General features: G+C 39.4%; 1 protein-coding gene across 3 annotated transcripts; it reads right to left on the bottom strand.

The window, feature by feature from the left end:
- Nucleotides 1-6: 6 nt before the first annotated feature.
- On the bottom strand, nucleotides 7-16637 carry LOC135215225 (gastrula zinc finger protein XlCGF57.1-like). Of its 3 annotated transcripts, none has more exons than XM_064249728.1 (4): nucleotides 16442-16637; nucleotides 13512-13671; nucleotides 10496-10623; nucleotides 7-9421 (listed from the first exon to the last, which is right to left on the bottom strand). In XM_064249728.1, exon 4 carries the CDS (start codon nucleotides 8658-8660, stop codon nucleotides 7179-7181), a length of 1482 nt encoding a protein of 493 aa, XP_064105798.1. In that variant the 5' UTR covers nucleotides 8661-9421; nucleotides 10496-10623; nucleotides 13512-13671; nucleotides 16442-16637; the 3' UTR covers nucleotides 7-7178. The 3 variants fall into 3 exon arrangements, with proteins under 3 accessions (XP_064105798.1, XP_064105800.1, XP_064105799.1); XM_064249730.1 differs by lacking the exon at nucleotides 16442-16637 and adding an exon at nucleotides 13826-14057; XM_064249729.1 differs by lacking the exon at nucleotides 10496-10623.
- Between the last annotated feature and the right edge of the window lie 2893 nt (nucleotides 16638-19530).

Here is a 19530-nt window from a genome sequence, read left to right as displayed (position 1 = left end):
GCAAGTTCCTTGCAGTTAGGCAAAATTTCTCTGGCGTTATTGTAGTTTTTCTTATTTCAAGACTGATTGTAAAAGGTTTAATAGATATCACATACTGTCATCCCTTTTATGATTTAGGTCTCAAGTCACAAGAAGAACATGCTTACATTAGCTTATACTTGTCTCCAGTCTTAGCACACACACTGCAGTGCATCATGACTTACAATATACATAGACAGACTCATATCTTACCAAGGTAGTGAAATGCACAAAACATAACACAGTATTAGCTATCCTAAAAACTCATGAGTTAATGACTGCCTGAAAAAAAACCGACAGTTTTCCTTATAAATACAGTGTATATATACAGATTTTCTCTCTTTATATGAATTCTCATATGCCCTTTCAGGATATAGTTGAAAATAACTATTTCTACATTTGATGCAAATTAATACCTTATTATTTATATATACAAGTTTTAATGTACAAGTAAATAAAAATGATATTTTTATAATAAAATTAATTTTGTATATACGTACATACTAACCAAGTAACTACATACAGTACAGTCCCCAATCATGCGAGAATTTGGTCGATCCAAGAATTGGAAATTCGCATATTTCGAAACACATACCTTATGGGAATAATTCCATTACGGACAAGGCAAACGGCAACTTACCCAATCAAACTTTTTTATACTACCCATTTTCAATACTTTCTGTGTACTATACATACTGTAATTTTTTCTAATATGAAATTGTTCTTATGGATAAATAAGACATCAAATAGGTTTTAATAACTTGAAAAAGTTTTAAATTACACACAGGATGGTGAAAACCCCCACACGTAAACAATGCCACCATTGGGTACAAGTGTACTGTACGATAGTCATTTCTTTTAAAAGAACCTTATGGATGGAATTTCCTCTCCCTATCCTCTGCCAAAAAACCTTCAAACCCCTCTATCTCATCTTCCGTGAAGAGTTCTTCTGCTGAAGAAAGGTTTTGTGAACCATTTGAGGTTTCGGGGACTAGTAGATCACACATATCTTCACTCCTGTTAGGCCTAACAAACCTGGTTACGAGTGCCTGTCTGTTTATTTGTCCGGCACGTTCACTATGTAATCGTTTTCATATAAATTTATTCTACGATAAAAAAAGAACTGATGAAAATTCAAAATTTGATATGAAATTACAATTTTTTAAAAAGAAATGATAAAAATTCAAAATTCAACATGAAATGACAGTTTCTTGAAAAGTTTAGATTGACCGATTCTCTCTCTCTCTCAAACACATCTGCTTCTGTGTTCATTACTTTTACTAGTCATTTTCATCAAAATCTATTTCAACAATAGAAAAAAATAAATGACCAAATCTAGATGATGCAGATGATCAGAATACACTTCGCAGATCTGAATAATACGTATGGCGATGATCATTCATACGCACTGCGCTATGACATCACAAATGCGTGAGGCAGATCCTTTCGTCTTAGCTAATGGCTGAGCAGGAAATCTTTCTCGCATTCCCCCTTGGAGGAATAATAGTTTTTCCTCCAAGCATTCTCCCCACCCCTTCTCTCAGATACCAGCAAACCCCCCCACATCTAAAATACTTTGAACGGCTTCGCAGATACAGAAAATCTATTTTTGAGAACTAGTGACCGCATAAAAGGGGAACCGCACAATTTGAACACACATAATTCGGGACCGGACTGTAACTATAATTTTCTATTTCACACCAGTTTACAATGTAATTAACGGTAACAATTCTTTTGTTTAGCGAAGGTAACTGGCCCCGCCCACTTCCCGGGGAAGTAAAGGTACAACATGGCTGAATTGCACATTGACCTGAGGTGGGAATCATGGACATATACTATTCCAAAAACAGTCAATGACAGAGCTGAATTTACAATAGTAGCTTTGCTAGCATCAACAAAATGCTTGTTGTAACCTACCTGGTGAGAAAGCTCCAGCAGAAAGGTACTGCCTCTGGTCAGAGCTCGCCTCAACCTGTAGAGACGTGGCAGTAGAGCCAGGTTTTGCCTCTACTTCTGTGGGATGCTTTACAATTGAGGAGTACTCCAATGACTGCCAAAGCTACCAAAACATAAGCCCTTGCCCTGGGCAACACACGCAACAACCAGAAAAACCCGTTACCTGATCACCAATAAAAACTATCACCATTACCCAACCACCACCAACCAGATTGATGGGTACTCCAGGTACACCGTACCCCCAAACTCCCCAAAACTCGACGCCCGCTGTCAAGGCGAGTTAAAATAAGAGAATAGATATACTCTCTACTCTCCTACCCTTCCTTTCCCAATACCACATCAGCAACAGATAAGGGACCTAAAGCACTAGAATTATTATAAACTATCTCTACGTCACGTAAATAAAAATGAGCAAATACGGATTTACATCTCCAGAATGTACATAGCTTGTACAATCAAAGCAAGAAAAACATTGAAAACCATGGAAATGGCCACTGCCCTTACTTCATGGGACATGACCTTGCATAAAGGAAAATCTTCTTCCGAAGCCTTCGAGTGTGATTCAGAAATAACATTTCTGAGAAAAAGGCCAAAGCGTTTTTAGACATAGGAAGAGATGGGTCCTTGACCAAAGGTTAGGGAAGCGGCCTCAGATAGTCTTAGTTCTTTCCAAGTAGAATTCCAAAGCTCTTACAGGGTACAGGGTTCATTCTTGATCTGTACGACTGAGGATGTCAGTCAGCGACTTAATTCTGAAGGAGCAAGGCCAAGGATGTTGAAGTTTCATTTTTAGCAAGAAAACTCAAAATGAATGAGCAATCGCTTCTGCCACTGGTCTTGAAAAGCCTTTTGCTCTGACAAGCTTCCTGATAGTCTGAAGCCTTTCAGAGCAAGAGTGGATAGTCCTTGATGGAACCGGAGAAAATGCGGTTGCCTGAGTAGACTTCGTCGCTGTGGTAGAAGTCTTAGGAAATCCACCAGGAGGTTGAGGAGTTCTGGGAACCACTCTTTTTGTGGCCAAAAGGGGGTCACTAATGTCATTGAAAGGTTGCTGTGTGACCTGAATTTGTTTATTACATCCCTCACCATACTGAAGGGAGGGAACGCATAAACATCGAGATTCGACCAATCCTATATCAACATGTCTGTTGCACATGCGAGGGGATCCGGGACTGGTGAAAAATACAAGGGGAGTCGATGATTCCTTGCCGTTGCAAACAGATCTATCGGTGGTTTCCCCCACCGCCTCCACAAGTTGGTGCACACTTGTGGATTGAGTGTCCACTCCGTCGGTAGTAGCGGCTTGGCTCAACGGCTTGGCTTGTCCACGATGACATTGTTTCCCCTGAATGAACCTCGTGACAATCTGGGTGTGATTGTCATGAGCCCAAAGGAGTAGATCCCTGGCTGCCTCGAAAAGGGAGAACGAGTGTGTGCCTCCTTGGTTCTTTATGTAAGCCAATGCTTCTGTGTTGTTGGAATGAACAATGACTGTGGAGTCATGGATCGCCGTCACAAAGTATTCAAGGGCCAGATGAACCGCTTTGAGTTCCTTCACACTGATGTGTAAGTTCTTCTCTGAACTCGACCAGATCCCCGATACTTCTGCCTTCCCTAAGATGGCACCCCAACCCAGATCCAACGCGTCTTGAGTATAGCGTGCGGTCGGGGTTCAGAGGAAACAGATTTTCCTGTCGCAAACCTTCCTTCTATGACCACCACTTGAGGTTCTCTTTGATTTCTTGTTGATTTCTTGAGTGATTGGAAACACCAATGAATCCGGTTGTATTTTCCTCTGCCAGTTGGCCTTGAGAAAGATCTGAAGGGGTCTCATATGCAGCCTCCCCAAGGGCACAAATTTTTCTATGGACAAAAGGGTCCCCAGAACGCTCATCCATTTGTTGGCCATACACAATAGGCGAGATAGGAACTTTCGGACTTTCTGAAGACAGGATAGAACACTTGTCAGATGACCTTGTCTTGGAACGTAAACCTTAGATACTTCCTGGATTCTTGATGTATGGGTATGTGGAATTGGTGTCCTGCATGTCTAAAGTTGCCATCCAATTCCCTTGATGGATGGCTGACAGAACTGAATGGTTGGTTTCTATCTTGAATTTCGTGGTCTCCACAAAGAAATTCAGGGCGCTAGCATCTAGGACAGGTCTCCAACAACCCCGGCCCCCCAATGGTTTGGAGACTAGAAATAGACGGTTGTAAAACCCCAATGAGTCGACGTCTTGTACTATTTCTATTGTTCCCTTCCTGAGAAGAGAATCTACCTCTTTTGATAGGGCAGTAAATTTCTCCGAGTATTTGGAATATGCTCCCAAGTTGACGGGAGAGGAAACTAACATGGGTTTTTCCTTAAAGGGGATGGAATACTCTTCTTTGATGACTTTCAGAACCCAAGGTTTGGCCTTCTTTTCTGCCCATTTGGCCCAAAAACTCTGAAGTCTGGCTCCCACTGGAGCATGGAGGACTGGATCCTCACTTACGAGAAGGGGTCTTGGATGTTGACTTGCTTGCTGGTCATATTGACTGAATGTTAGTCTGAGGTCATGACTGGAACCTGCCCCTGCGCCCCCTAAAGGGGTACTGCTGTAGAGGGGATGTCGTTCTAGAAGAGAATGAAGTTGACCGAGGACAAACTGTATCCTTAGTCCTCTTAGAAGCGGCTAAGAGATCCTGGGTAGTTTTCTTCTGCAGTTCCACTGTTACATGTTCAACGGCGGCTCAAGGAAAAAGACTGCCATGGTCTAAAGGTGCAAACAGCAGCGCTGATCTCTGCGAAGGTGTCACCCCTTTTGAGATGAATGAGCACCATTGCTCTCTTTCTTGAGAACCCCAACAGTAACCAGTGACGCTAACTCTTGTGAACCGTCCCTGATCGCTTTATCGATGCAATATAAAACTCCTAACCAATCCGACGCAAAGTTGGTTTGAAGGAAAGCGCAACTCTCAATCATCTTGGCCAGTCAAGGAAACTGAAAATTTCAAAAACCTTTAAAGAGTCACATACAAGATGATCCAGTTCCAAGGCCATGAAGAAGATCTTAGTGGATTAAAAGGCTGACCTTCTTGTCAAATCAATCAGACTGGAGAAGTCCCCCTGGGAGGCGGCAGAAACTCCCAAAGAAGGAACCTCCCGAGTCACGTAAGAAAGGTATCTTCTCTTCAACAACTGAGAAGGTGGAGCACAAAAAACCACTTTTCCCGCATCTCTCTTCTCTGCGAGCCAAGTCTCAATGCGAGTCAGAGCTTTCCTTGAAGAAGAAGACAGGACTATACTAGGCAATCTAGAGTCTTCAACAGGTTGTCTCATCATAGGCTGATCCCGGGGATGCGGGTGTAGCTGGCGAGTAGAAATCCAAAAAACGTAGGTTGATCCTGTTCGAAATCCTCCTCTTTGTCTGAAGGAGGAGATGGAGGAGGTACTACTGATGAACTGTGAGGTGTTGATGGATTTTGAAGAAATTCCAAGATACTGTCCAGGAGACGACTGATCACATCCAGGGAAGACTCCTGAAACTCAGGTGGAATGGAGCATCTAGACTGAGAAACTGATCCTCTACCAGAAGTAGGCGCTGATCGTAGAGATAACAACTGCACTCATGCAGGCAAGCGCCTACACACTACACTTTTTTATCATCCTGAGCGCTTGGATCCATCAGATCAAGTGGGTTCCATTGAGCACTTGGATCCTTTGGATCCCAACGAATACTTGGATCTGTAAGATCCCACTGCATGCTTTGATCCCTTAAGATCCACTGACACCATGGATCCCTCTGAATCCGCCACTGAACACATAACACCCTTGGATCCCGATGCGAGGGAGTTGGATGCCCGTGCAGGCGTCATCACTTCAGGGGAGTGATAAGAAAGATTCCAAAAGCTACATGAAGGCCCAGGGCTATGGACCTGGTCCTTAGAACACTTGCAAGGAGGAGGAGAACGATGATCTGACATTGAAAAAGATCTTTTCAGTAGTCTAGAAACCTTAAATAGTTTGTAATGTCCTCCACTAACATTTGAATCCGACTTACTGGACGAAAGAGCGTGAATACCAAGTTGGATGCCTTTCCAACGGCCATCCTCTGAGTCCTGGGATTTGCACTACAGGCTTGGATGAGGGAACAACTACCTGTGGGGAAACCCCACCGAGTCTCTTAGGATCTATGGTTTGTCTCCTCCCAGGTTTAGGGGAGTTTGACAGGGACCTTCATCTGGAAGCATTGATGGGATGGATAGCCACCTCCTCCAAATCACTAGCACCTTGATCATTTACACTAAACTTAGCCATCAAACATTTAACTGAATTCCCAATCTGGGCAACATAAATCACAAGCAAATTAAATTTATGATCAAACCTAACCTTTAAACTGGCGATGGTATTGGGATCAGAAGGTTGGGAGTTAGGCAAGGGAGAATTAGGAAAAGCCAGAGGACTGTTGATCGGTGAGAAAGCAGTCACAGGTGTCGAGAAAGCATGAATAGAAGGAGAATTCTGACTTGATCCTTTAGTTTCCGCTCCAGCAGCCACCCTTCTAAGTCTATTCTTCTCTAGCTTCTCCAAATAATTACTCAAAGTCTTCCACTTTCCCTGATCCCAGTCTTTACATTCGTCACATGAAAGAATAGAAGAGCAAGTCTGACCCCTAGATTTGACTACAAATGGTATGAGAGTCAGTTTGGTATTACAGCCCTTGCTGCAAAACCAGACACTAGAAGTAGTACTAGCTTCAGACATATTCACAACAGAAAGACAGTAAGCTAACTAAATTAGCAAAGTTGGTACCAAAAACAAGAAAACAATTCCCGAATATGTCACCAAATTCTGTGAGACCCACAACCATCCGGTGAAATAAAGGAATTACAAAGCAAACCACCAAGCAAGCAACTGTCGTCGCTGCGCAGCAGAAAACGAATGACGGTCTTAGCTGTGTTGTACCTTTACTTCCCTGGGAAGTGGGCGGGGTCAGTTACCTTCGCCCAACAAAAGAATCGCTACCGCGAATTGCATTATAAACTGCCGCGAAGTAGAAAATTATAGCTATGTAGTTACTTGTTAAGTTAACTTTTGCAAAATTTAATCTTTGAGTTTTCATGGTCATTTGGGAAATTTTCATGTGCCTACTGAGAACTTTTAGGATCAAGCAAATAAAAATACTCCACTCTGACATAAAGTGCATGAAAACAATAGCTCATGTATGAGTTCTCATGTGCAGTTTGAGACTACTTGAATGAGAAAAACAACTCTGACATTCAGAGCAAGTAAATGGCTTTTCCCCAGTATGAGTTCTCCTGTGCCTTTTGAGATCACTTGAACAATTAAAACTTTTCTGACAATCAGTGCAAGAGAAGGGCTTCTCTCCTGTATGAGTTCTCATGTGTCTTTTGAGATCACCAGAGTGTGAAAAACTATACTGACACTCTGAGCAAGTAAAAGGCTTCTCTCCTGTATGTGTTCTCATGTGAGATTTGACATGACCTGAGTGAGAAAAACTACTATGACATATAGTACACAGAAATGGCTTCTCTCCAGTATGAGTTCTTATGTGTAATTTAAGACTACTAGAGTCAGCAAAGCTACTTGGGCACTCAGGACAAGCGAATGGCTTCTCACCTGTATGAGTTCTCATGTGGGTTTTCAGATGACCTGATTGAGAGAAAGTACTTTGACATACTGTACACGAGAATGGTTTCTCTCCCGTGTGAGTTCTCATGTGCTTTCTGAGGTCACTCGAGCGGTAAAAACTACTTTGACATTCACTACAAGTGAATGACTTTTCTCCATTATGAATTCTCATGTGCATTTTGAGACTACCTAACTGAGAAAAGCTGCTCTGACATATAGTGCAATTAAATGGCTTTTCCCCAGTGTGAGTTCTTAAGTGAGTTTTGAGATGACCAGACCGAGAAAAACTGCTTCCACATTCTGGGCACGTAAATGGCTTTTCTCCCGTATGAGTTCTCATGTGTAATCTGAGACTGTAAGAATGAGAAAAACTACTTTGACACTCACTACAAGTAAATGGCTTTTCACCAGTATGAATTCTCATGTGTATTTTGAGACTATGTAAATGAGAAAAACTACTTTGGCATTCTGTGCAAGAAAATGGCTTCTCCCCTGTGTGGGTTCTTAAGTGTCTTTTGAGATAACTTGGGTGATGAAAACTACTCTGACATTCACTGCAAGTATATGATTTCTTTCCACGGAGAGTTTTCGTGCGCTTAGTAGGTTGACGCAATTGAGAACTTTTTCCATCGTCAGTACTCGTTAAGGGAGCATTTCCTGTATCCTTTTCCTTGGTGATATCTTCCACGTCTTTGTGATTATTCTTGTGACTTCCATCGCCCCACTTCTGATAAAGCAGTTTTCCATATGAGAGAAAAGGTATTTGAGAGCCATCTGAAGCATCAGCTGTACTTGACTGTACACTTTCTTCTGCAATTTTCTTCCCACATTCTTTATCAGAACTTAGTGGGTCCTCCTCAACCTTTTCAGATTTGCATGAGTTTTTCTCATCAATTCTATCGACATCAATAAACTCAGGTTCTGTCTTGATTTCCACATATGGTTCTAGGATGATAGAATTATCAACTGCAACTACAGTCTGATCATCTTCCAATTTTTCATTTTCTTGTTTTATTACAGGAAATGAATCTTCAGCTTCCATTTTCATGAGTATTCAAAGGAGTGCTGAACTCCACCTAACCTTCACTGCTTTTATTTTGGATTACTTTAGACACACACCCTAAATTAAGTTTTCAATATATATTTATAACATATTTATGGGGTAAAAGTGTTCAAATGCAAATTAATAAAATTCCACTCTCTGTTATCACTCAATCCTACATGTTTCAAATCATTACACTGCATTCAAGCTTTCTTTTATATATACATATATACAAGGAATCTTAGATCATTCTCTTCTTAACTCTACGAATAATGTCTATAGTAATTTCATATATTCTTACATATAATATTAATTAACACAAAAAGTATTCACTACAACACTATATTAATCAATAAATTATTGATAAGACCAGCAACAGCTTCTCTGGGTAACAACATATATTAATGTTTTATATTAAAAGTGTTTAATGTTTAACTATATTATGTAAAAACAAATTCAACATTCAATGAAACTTGTATTACATATCACATCTTAAATTACAGTAATCTATGATCTACATTGTCAGTGAGAATCTTCATGTCTTCATTATCCACAGTGCAGACATCTAGCACCACCAGCCTGTTTCTAATATAATCTAAAATACAGTCATATGCCAAGGGCTTCAAATCACTCAGCTCTTGAAGAGGGTTCAAAGTAATGTACTTTACCTTGCTAGTCCAACCAACTTGCTGCCCTCTTACTGGTGCCAGGTAAGCTAATTCTTGACAGGTGTGAGTAAGGAGAAATTATGCTTATAGGGCACAAAGCTGTAATAAAAAAAAAAATTATGTACTGTAACTTATTTCCAAGAAGAATAAAAGTCAATATAAATATTCTAAATTTCAGAACTACTTCACCAAGCACAGCCAGAAGACAAGTATACACAGTATCTCTTGCTTACTCAAACTTTCCCTATCAACAATGTGCCTTCAACTGCATGAGCAAAATTGCTAACTGACTGCTCAAGAGTGCAATTTCATGAAGATACTGCAGAGGGGAACATCATTTTCGAGGGGGAGCAATATCAATTAGTACTGCTCACCCAAGAGAATTAAGTACATAATGAGCAGAGGTGACTGGCTATATGTGAATGCCTTGAGATACCTGGCTGAATGATGACCATAGGGCTAGGAGGAAGGATGGTATTTGTTATATTTAAAGTTTACTTTAGTACTGGGATGGAGGTACCTTAGTTATCTAAATCTTCATCATCAGAGTTAAAGACAATACACTTAACTACGGTACTGTTACATCCTACTTTAATTTAGAATGTAAAGTACATAAATACATGGTGTAGAAATTTTAAGTACCTAATTAAGCAAATTTACTCTAAAACTGTCTCCAACTTGTGGTCTCCAGTTTCAGTACATGCCATGGGTACATAATAGTAGCAAATTGCAAATTTACAATGTATCTATAAGATCATAATAAACTTTTTAAATCATTTCTTCAATATCCACGTTAAAATCAATAAACATGAACAATGCAATCACCATACATACTTTATACACACTCATGTTTCTCTGGCATGGAGAAGTATATGTGTATGTGCAAACTTATGTTTCTGCTTTCTCCCCTACTGTGACATTTTTATTTACGTGTAGTACTATTTTTGCGCTCTCTTAACTTATCTATCTTATGGCCACTCTCTAACTTACTGCCTCTCAAATCCTGCTTCAAAGTCCAAGATACTCCCAAGGTAAAATAAATGCTGTATTTGTAAGAACTGACCATGTATCACAAAACAGTTCCATATTTCCCTCCCCATATACTTCTAATCATTTTCAGGCGTTAAAAATAAATTCTCCAGTACATATACAGTATTGAGTTCAGAACCTCACCTTTCTCACAACTGCCACATAATCAGTTTTCTGACTGTACTTTTTGCATTGCTTCCTGTCCAGTCACCATAAGCTTTGATATGCTTCCACTGATATTCAGTCTTCACCCCTCCACTGCCATCCTCTACCTTTTAAACAGCATCAGAAAGAGTTAAAATCAATATGTAATGTATGCATTCTCAGTAATGGAAGCAGCTAATGACGACTGTATATGGCACCTTTTAGTAAGGTTTCTTTCTCAACTGATGAATTTATTCTTGGCTAACTATTCTGACCAAAAGAGTAAAAGTAAAATAAGAGGTTTCAGCATTGTGGGGAAAATGACTGAGTTTATGCAAACTGGTATTAATAAAATGCTCAACTCTCTTTAAAAGCACATCAATTTTTGGTAAAGTCAAGAGAGCTATAAACTTCAGATGGAAAACCTTGATAGAGCAGAGCATAAACTACAATTGTGGAGAATGACAGGAGTCTGTCATGGAAGAGGCATTCCAGAAAGTCTGCTGGTTTCTAAAAACACTTGTAACCTCTCAAAATTCGTATCTTAAGTGAATGCCAACTAACTGGTGCTGGGTAACAAATATGGGTTTTTTTCATAGCCCTAGTATTCTAGGGAACTAAAAATTTCTATGATCTACAGTGGAACCTTGGTTTTTGTACGCCCTGGTTTACGTAGACTTTTTCCGAAAAATGTTCTCTCTGGCTTTACGTTTCCTCGGATTTTGTCCACTCGAAAATGCTCCTTCTGCATGACTAGGCCTTGACCGAGCACCCAAAGTATCCCATCTTCTCACGTGACCCATTCTATTTTTGTTTCTCACTGAATAAGCATCACCTCGCTTGCAGTCTGCATCACTACACTTTTGTTGTCTTTTGTGCTGTTTTTGCAAGTGAAACTGATTGTAATACAAGCCATCATGAGGCCAAAGAAAGTTCCAAGTGCCAGGCCTTCGGTAAAAAAAAGCCCAGAAACAGGATAGAATTAAGAATGACTTATAGCAAAGTATGAAAGTGGTGCAAATGCTGTGGATCTTGCTACAATGTATGGCAAGTAGTGTTGATAATCAGCTCTGTCCTACCAAAGAAATTAAGGCATCTGATGTTGGGAAAGGGGTCACTTCTTTAACGAAACAGAGATCACAACTGGTGGAAGACGTTGGAAAGCTTGTTAGTGTGGATCAATGAAAAACAGTTAGTGGGGGATAGTGTGTCTGAAGCGATCATTTGTGAAAAGGCTGGGTTGTTGCATGATGATCTAAGTAGGAAATGCCAACAAGTGCTGCTGTTAGTGATTTCAAGGCCAGCAGAGGATGGCATGGGGAGGCTGCAAGTTCCGACAAACATGCCACCGAAGAATTCGTTGATGAATTCTAGGAATATCTTGAGGTTGAAGGATTTCTCCCTTAATAGGTCTTCAATTGTGATGAAACAGGCCTGTTTTGGAAAAAAAATGCTAAAGAGGACCTACATCACACAGGAGGAAAATTCATTGCCAGGGCACAAGCCTATGAAGGATAGGCTAACTCTCTTGTTCTGTGGGAATGCCAGTGGGGATTTCAAAGGGCAACCCTTACTGATGTATCACTCTGAAACTCCCCAAGTATTCAAGAAAAAACATGTTATTAAAAATAAATTGCCTGTGATGTGGAAGGCAAACAAAAAGGCATGGGTCATGAGGCAAATATTCATTGAGTGGGTCAATGAAGTGTTTGGCCCTATGGTTAAAAAATACCTCTAGGAAAATTAATTGCCCCTCCAGTGCCTCCTGGTAATGGACAATGCTCCTGTGCATCCTCCTGGCTTGGAAAAGTTGTTGGATGAATTTAAATCCATCACTGCCAAGTTCTTGCCCCCCTAATACCATTCTTCTCATGCAGCTCATGGACCAGCAAATCATCTCAAACTTCAAGAAACTGTACACAAATGCAGAGTTTCAAAGGTGCTTTGAAGTGCCCTCTGGCACTGAACTGACCCTAAGAGAGTTCTGGAAGGACCGCTTCGATATCTTTAATTGCATAAGTCTTATAGATAAGGCTTAGCAGGGAGGGACTTCCAAGATACTAATGAATTCTGCTTGGAGAAAATTGTGGCCTGTGTTACCTCGAGAAGGACTTTGAAGGATTTGAGGCTGACCCTGACAACCCTATGCCTGTTGTGGAATCTACTGTATCCCTGGGGAAGTCCATGGGCTTGGATGTGAGTGTGACAAGGATGTGGAAGAGTTAGTGGACGCCCACAGGGAAGAGCTAATCACTGAGGAGCTGCAAGACCTTCAGCAGGAACAGCAACAGATGGTAGATAAGGAATCTGAGGAGGAAGAGAGAAGGGATACTGTGCCTACTTCAGTGATTAAAGAAATGTTTGCCAAGTGGAGTGATGTTAAAAATTTTGCTGAGAAGTTCCATCCTAACAAAGACATTGCAATCCGTGTCCCTAACATGTTTAATGACAATGCATCGTTATCACTTCAGGCAGATTTTAAAGATGTCAGAAACGAATGTCTCTGGACAATTTTGTTTTGTGACAGGGGTCCAGTGACTCTCAAGCTGGTCCTAGTACCAGTAAAAATCAAAGAGGGGAAGTACACCTAGACAGTGCCACTAAAAATTGTTGATAAGTAACCCCTGATAGGTTCTTGATACCTGAAATCCTTCTGGAGAGGGATTCCCCTTCCAAACTATAACCTCTCCTCCTCCCTCTCCCTCCTCTCTGTCTTCCATACGCTAACAAGAGTCTTCCATAAAGGTAAGAGTGATGTTAAATGTTCATTATTCATTTACAGAACATTTATTTGTTTTCAATGTAAAACTGTGTTTACTCCCTATAAAATATATTTTTTGGGGTCTGGAACGCATTAATTGTATATTTACATTATTCCTTATGGGAATTGTAGTTTCAGTTTTCATGCGTTTCAGACTTTGCTGGAGGTTCCAGAATGGATTATGTACAAAAACTGAGGTTCCACTTACTTCTACACAAATTTTTTTTTACAAAGTTAATTTTTTTCAATACATACCTTTTTTATGTAGCCTTTTTGCATGTAGAATGAAAATCCAAGACTCTAACTCCATAGAAGAAAATGAAAAATCAACCATTTCCAGTAGTTAGCACATGTACTTTAGTTCCCCCAGTTCCCGAAGTTGGGTGTTTCACATCCGTTGAACTGCCTAAACCACCTGAAAAGGAACAACAAGGCTAAGCGGCAAGCATTTAGCTTAAAAATAAAAAGAAGTTTATTTTAACATAAATTTTTTACTTAAAAACTCAGTTTGTTTTACCAATAAATTCTGTTACTGTTCCACAGACTAATATTCCAAAGGGAACATGAACCTTAAGGAACATTATGGTGCTACTTGGTGGAAGAATGAAAAAGAACCCATAGCTTCTGGCTTTGCAGGCATCATGAACAAGCCCAATCCTCATGCTTATAAGTATATATACGTAAATCCTTAAATCCATGGTAGAAAGGTAAGTGAAACAGGGACTTGGAACAAGTGCTTTTGTAGTATATTGTACATTTTCTAGTTCACACTGAATGTAAAAGAAGTTGACAGGCCTTTATATACAAAAACAGAAAGAGGGGGCGGGATTACAGTTTATAAATATGAGTGGCATGTTCTTTAAGCAAAAGAGATAAGGAAAGAGGATTAAGGTATAACTTGATCCATTTTCCTTATCTTTTGCTTAAAGAACACGCCACCCAAATTAACAAACTGTAACTCCGCCCCCTCTTTCTGTTTTTGTATATAAAGGCCTATCAACTTCTTTTAAATTCAGTGTGAACTTGAAAATGTAGAATATCTGACAGTGACAGCAGCTGCACACATCTACAAAAGAAGCATAATAGCATAATACTCATGCTAATTAAAAATTGGAGCACCACAAGTATCACTAAGACAAGGCCATATTAAATCTAAGTAAACCCAACACATAATCAATCATACAAGCTTTAAAGGCCAAATGATTGTGGCTGATGATCTGAAGAGGACCTAAAACTAAGCAATGCAGACCATTGAAACTTAACGAGTCAGAAAATGTGTGCTAGCAGAGTAATTCCCAGCCATGGACTCCACTGGTAGATGAATTTTTCAAGCACCACCTACGTACACAGTTTGGACAATAAATATTAAGAAAATCAATCAATCAATATACACAAAAAAATGCCTAGACTACATTTTCAACAAAAGGCATTTAAAAATAGTGTACCCAGTAAATGGTGGATAATCTGAGAATGACTAAAGGCCTACAAGATCATCATAATTCATCTGCATGTAAAGCAAAAATAAATAATGTATGTGGTTAAGTTGTCGCAAAAATAAATAATATATGTGGTTAAATTGTTATGTATAATACAGATATATTATGAACATTAAACACATCTAATTATCACAGACCAGGTACAGGAGATATATAAAATAAGTGATCACAGAGAATGCTTAAGGCCAAACATATGCCACAAAGAACACTGGCATTTTGCCACAGAGTTTATTAATCTCTATCAGACTACAAAAAACTCAAAACTCAATTTTATGAGCTCTTTCATTAACTGGTTTATTTCTGCACAGGCAGACATTAATACCGCCAAGTGCTATTACTTTCATTCCTAGGTTTTGTAAGACCACCCTGCTGGTTTTCAAAGGACCTGGGGATGTAGTTTAGGCAAGAATACATCCCAGTATATTTTATTTTATGACTTTTCTGGTACTCGCAGTCAGGTAAAGACCCATCACCATTGGCGAAGTCAGGATGCATCCAATAACTGTCTAAGCCAGAGTTTCATGCTTCATAAATTTTTGGCAGTTTTTTTTTTTTTTTTACTGAAAAATATAGAAAATGGGGTATATAACATAGTATATGTCAGGTAATTTGTGAAATTTACTATTTTGTTAAAAATCTTTACTTCATTCTCGAGAGGCTGGTACTAAACATGGCATTCCAAGGGGTTTCTGCCATGTTTAGTATACAGCCCCTTGAGGGTGAACATCAAAATATGAACAAAAGATGTTAAATTTCTCATCATCTTGGCATATTCATTAGATTTGCTATCCCAATTGTACTGAATTATATACACTCGTTTCTATGATGTTGAAGCCAAAAATTACATTTAGTGATATCTTTTGAGGCAGTCTGCTTTACATTTACCAAAATGAGAGGTTTGCATCAACAATCAATGGTTAAATTAGAAATGCATAAAACACAGGATAACCAGTTGGAGAAATGGGCTATGCTACTGTAGGTTATGCTGTCCATTCACTGTATCGGACCTAGAATTAAAGTAACTATCAGTTCTCTTCTAAATGAAATTAATTTAACACACTAAACCTACAGTTTCTACGGTTTTCTGGCCCAGACACTTTTAATTACCTAACCTAACCTATCCTAAGCTTTCAAAGAACCAAGACAGAACCTGATCAGTAAATCCTTCATGTCGCTCATAGGCCTAACCTGAACATTTTCTTTCAATTTTACTCCAGGCCCCTGCCAAATATCCTTAAATAGGTATCCCCCCCTAAAATTTTTAAAACCTAAAATAAACTGAACAATGTTCTAAAATACACATTACAGTCCTTCTACTGCCTAAAATATCATTTAGTTTCTAAAGGAGTTCGCCTAGCCTGGATACTGACGCCTAACGTTCTGTCGCTCTTTGGAACAGGGTGACCCAAAATGCTTAACTTAGGAAATTATGAGTATTATATAAAATTTCAATAGATTTTGCAATATCAATTCATAAAAACACATGACAAAATATAGGTAGTAGCTACTACCTACTTAGGTAGGTACTAGGTATTAGCTATAGGTACTACGGACAAGGATGACAAGACAGACAATCCTGTTTCAATATGACATTAACCATTTTCTTTCAGCTCTTGAATTCATTGTAAAATTATGCTTTAACTTATGACTAATTTAACATTAAATACAGTAATAACCATGGTAACTTACGATATTTATAATCTTTGACTGTAATGTACTAGAGTAATCAAGTCAATGGAGTAGACTAACGCAGAGGTTACAGGTAAGTCTTCTTCTTTCTTTCTTCTTGCACGCGATGGCAGACGTCAAAATCGTGCCAAGTCCAAGTGACGGGAAGCAATGAAGAAAATAAGCAAGAAAGTTAGAAAGTAGATTGGTTAAAATAGGTGCACTGAAACAGCAAAACTAAGCAATGTTAACCGAACAGGAGCCCCGACTTTAAAATGAGACGTATAGTGTGAGACAATGGTAAATAAGGTAGTAGAGCCCAAAATATTAGCTAAAAAAAATGAAAGTTAGAGCAATTATAAAGTATAAAGTATAATTGCTCGAACAAGCTGCAAAAACACCATTTTAGGGATTGATAGCAGAGGCAGGCTTCGAACCAGGGTAGAATATAATTTATGATACAAAGGTGATCCTTTTTCATAATGTGAAAACGTAGAATAACATTTTGGTACAATGGTGGGAATTAAATAAGGGAATCATTTAAGGTTTGGGGAAATAATTAAGGTAGCAGAAGTAAGAAATTATGGCAATCTATACTACGCGAGAAAACAGAAGCAATTACCTAAGTAAGTACATATTAAGCGAAATAATAAAGAAAATGGAAGAAAAGTGAACAAGGATTACTAAGGTAAGGTTTGTAGATGTTTTAATCATACAAAGAATTGAACTGCAAAGATGGTAGCACTGTTATGAAGGTAGAGGAGAAAAGATGTTATGACAGTTGTGTAGGAAGTCTGTTGACACCACAGAACATTTGTTGAGCTGCAGAGTTGAAAAAAAAAAAAATGATAGGTTGTAGTATAGGAGTATGGTAACTAGAAAAATCCACAATAAGTGTCTTCATATGGAGGAGTTATGGAGTTCCATTTGACAACGTCTGTGTGTGTGTGTGTGTGTGTGTGTGAGAGAGAGAGAGAGAGAGAGAGAGAGGGTGTAATTGCTGTATGGATAGTTAATGACTGAATTGGTTGTTGGTGGGTTCTGGGCTGTCTGCTGGTGCTGCTGATTGTTAGAGTTCTGTTTTTAGTGTTTTTGAGTCAGTCTTTGGTGAGATCTGGTGATGATAAGTAGTTTAGACAGCAGTTTATTAGAGGAATTGAAAGTCAGTTAAGTTGTGTTTTGTTTGTTGTTTAGTTGTTGTTTTGTTAGTTGATATTGTTGCTTAAGAGTTGTTGTGCTGTGAGGTCTTTGTTGAGTTGTATGTGAGTTCCTGTTATTATATGTGAGTTGTGGTTCAGGGTTGTTGTTAGTGGGTGTGTATGTTGCCTTTTTTGTGTTGTTGGTGATTGGTTGTGCAGTGGTCTTGGGTTGTGATTGTGTTCCTTTTTTGTTGTTGTGTTGTTGTTGTGGTCCTTGATTGTTGTGTTGAGTTGTGGTTGTGTTCCTTGGTTGTTGTTGTGTTGTTGTGGCTCTTGGTTTTGGCTTGTGGTTGCTATCTCTGCGACCTCGACAGCAGACAGCACAGCAAAGCCCGGAGTATCTGGAATGCTAGTAAGTACGTGTGTTTTGTGTTATTTTTGTTCTTTTGTTTTTTGTAGGTATAGGTCAATTGTCCTGCGTGATTTTTGTTGTGTAAAGAAGAAAGTGTGACTGAGGGTGATTTGGGCAGCGGGAGCGATTAGGTTTATGTGGGGGGATTTGCCCGTTTGTTTTTTTAAGCTTGTGATCCCGCCACATTCAGATACGACGTGAATGAAAATAAATAATGCTGTTTGTGTAGATAATACAAAGATTTGATGAAAGTGTAACGAAGAACAAGGGCCTTGCGTTCTTTTGATCCTTCTTGTCTTCCATCTCATGACAACTTACTCTTTTCTGATTATCTTTATTTTTACATTCCCTGCTGTGTGCTTTTCAGGAAGTCAAATATATCGTGTAGACATTTATCTTGAGTTTGTATTGCTAATATTTTCCTCAAGAAATCTTGGACGTTGAGCTTTCTTTGTAGATAGTATTCAGAGAGTTGGATTGATGCTCCTCTTGAAAAACACAAGTGATATAAAATACAGTCTTGATTTTGATTACGGTACTGACAATTAGGGAGATTTACATATTTACCGACTTTAGTACAATGTTTAACCGCCATTAACAACAGAACCACTAGTTGGCAAAAGATAAGAAAAAGTAATTGCAGGGAAGTTGCAGCGAATGGGGTTGTAAGAATACTACCATCATAGGTCCTGCATGTTGTAAAAGGCGACTAAAAGGACAGATGCTGCCTCGCAGTATTACTTTTTTTTGCCAATGGCTAGGCCCACCACCAATAACTGTGGAAACTGCTGCCTCGCTGTCTTACATTTTAGTATAAGTCTAGGCCCACCACCAGTAACCGTGGAAACTGCTGCCTCGCAGACTTACTTCTTAGCAAAAGTCTAGGCCCACCGCCAATAACTGGAAACTGCTGCCTTGCAGGTGGACATTTTAGTCAAGGCGAGGCCCACCCCCAATAACTGTGGTTGGTGACAGCAAGGGCATGCGGTCGTAAAAACACCTTTGCCAAATGATAAACCATGCCTGATGTCGTAAGGCAAGGCGCATCAGGCAACCGACCCCTTAGTGTAGGGCAGAGTAGGGATAATGGTGGGAAAGGAGAGAGAAATGTATATTAAGCTTCGTAGAAGATTCTACCTGTTTACTGCACAACGGTGATGTTTGGTGAATACTGCACTACTTATTTTGGTTAACAAGTTCCAAATGACTGCCATTTTCCCGCCTCATGAGTAAAAGAAGAAAGGAGGCTTGTGATTAAAACCTAAATTGCAAGTGTAGGGGAATGATACCATAATGGCAACACTTCAGAGGAGGAAATAAAAGCTTTTAAAAAAAGTATTTGCCAAAGACAGACAGACAATACTCGAAAGCAGCAAACTGTGTATACAGTTGATTTGCTTGTTTGCATGGTGCTTTTACATTGCATGGAACCAGTGGTTATTCAGCAACGGGACCAACGGCTTTACGTGACTTCCGAACCACGTACGTCGAGAGTGAACTTCTATCACCAGAAATACACATCTCTCCACCTCAATGGAATGGCCGAGAATCGAACCCGC

Source organism: Macrobrachium nipponense, chromosome 5, assembly GCF_015104395.2.
Source record: "Macrobrachium nipponense isolate FS-2020 chromosome 5, ASM1510439v2, whole genome shotgun sequence".
Lineage (NCBI taxonomy): Eukaryota > Metazoa > Arthropoda > Malacostraca > Decapoda > Palaemonidae > Macrobrachium > Macrobrachium nipponense.
The sequence above is the reverse complement of the archived record's forward strand: the minus strand, read 5'-3'. Positions and strand labels throughout refer to the sequence as shown.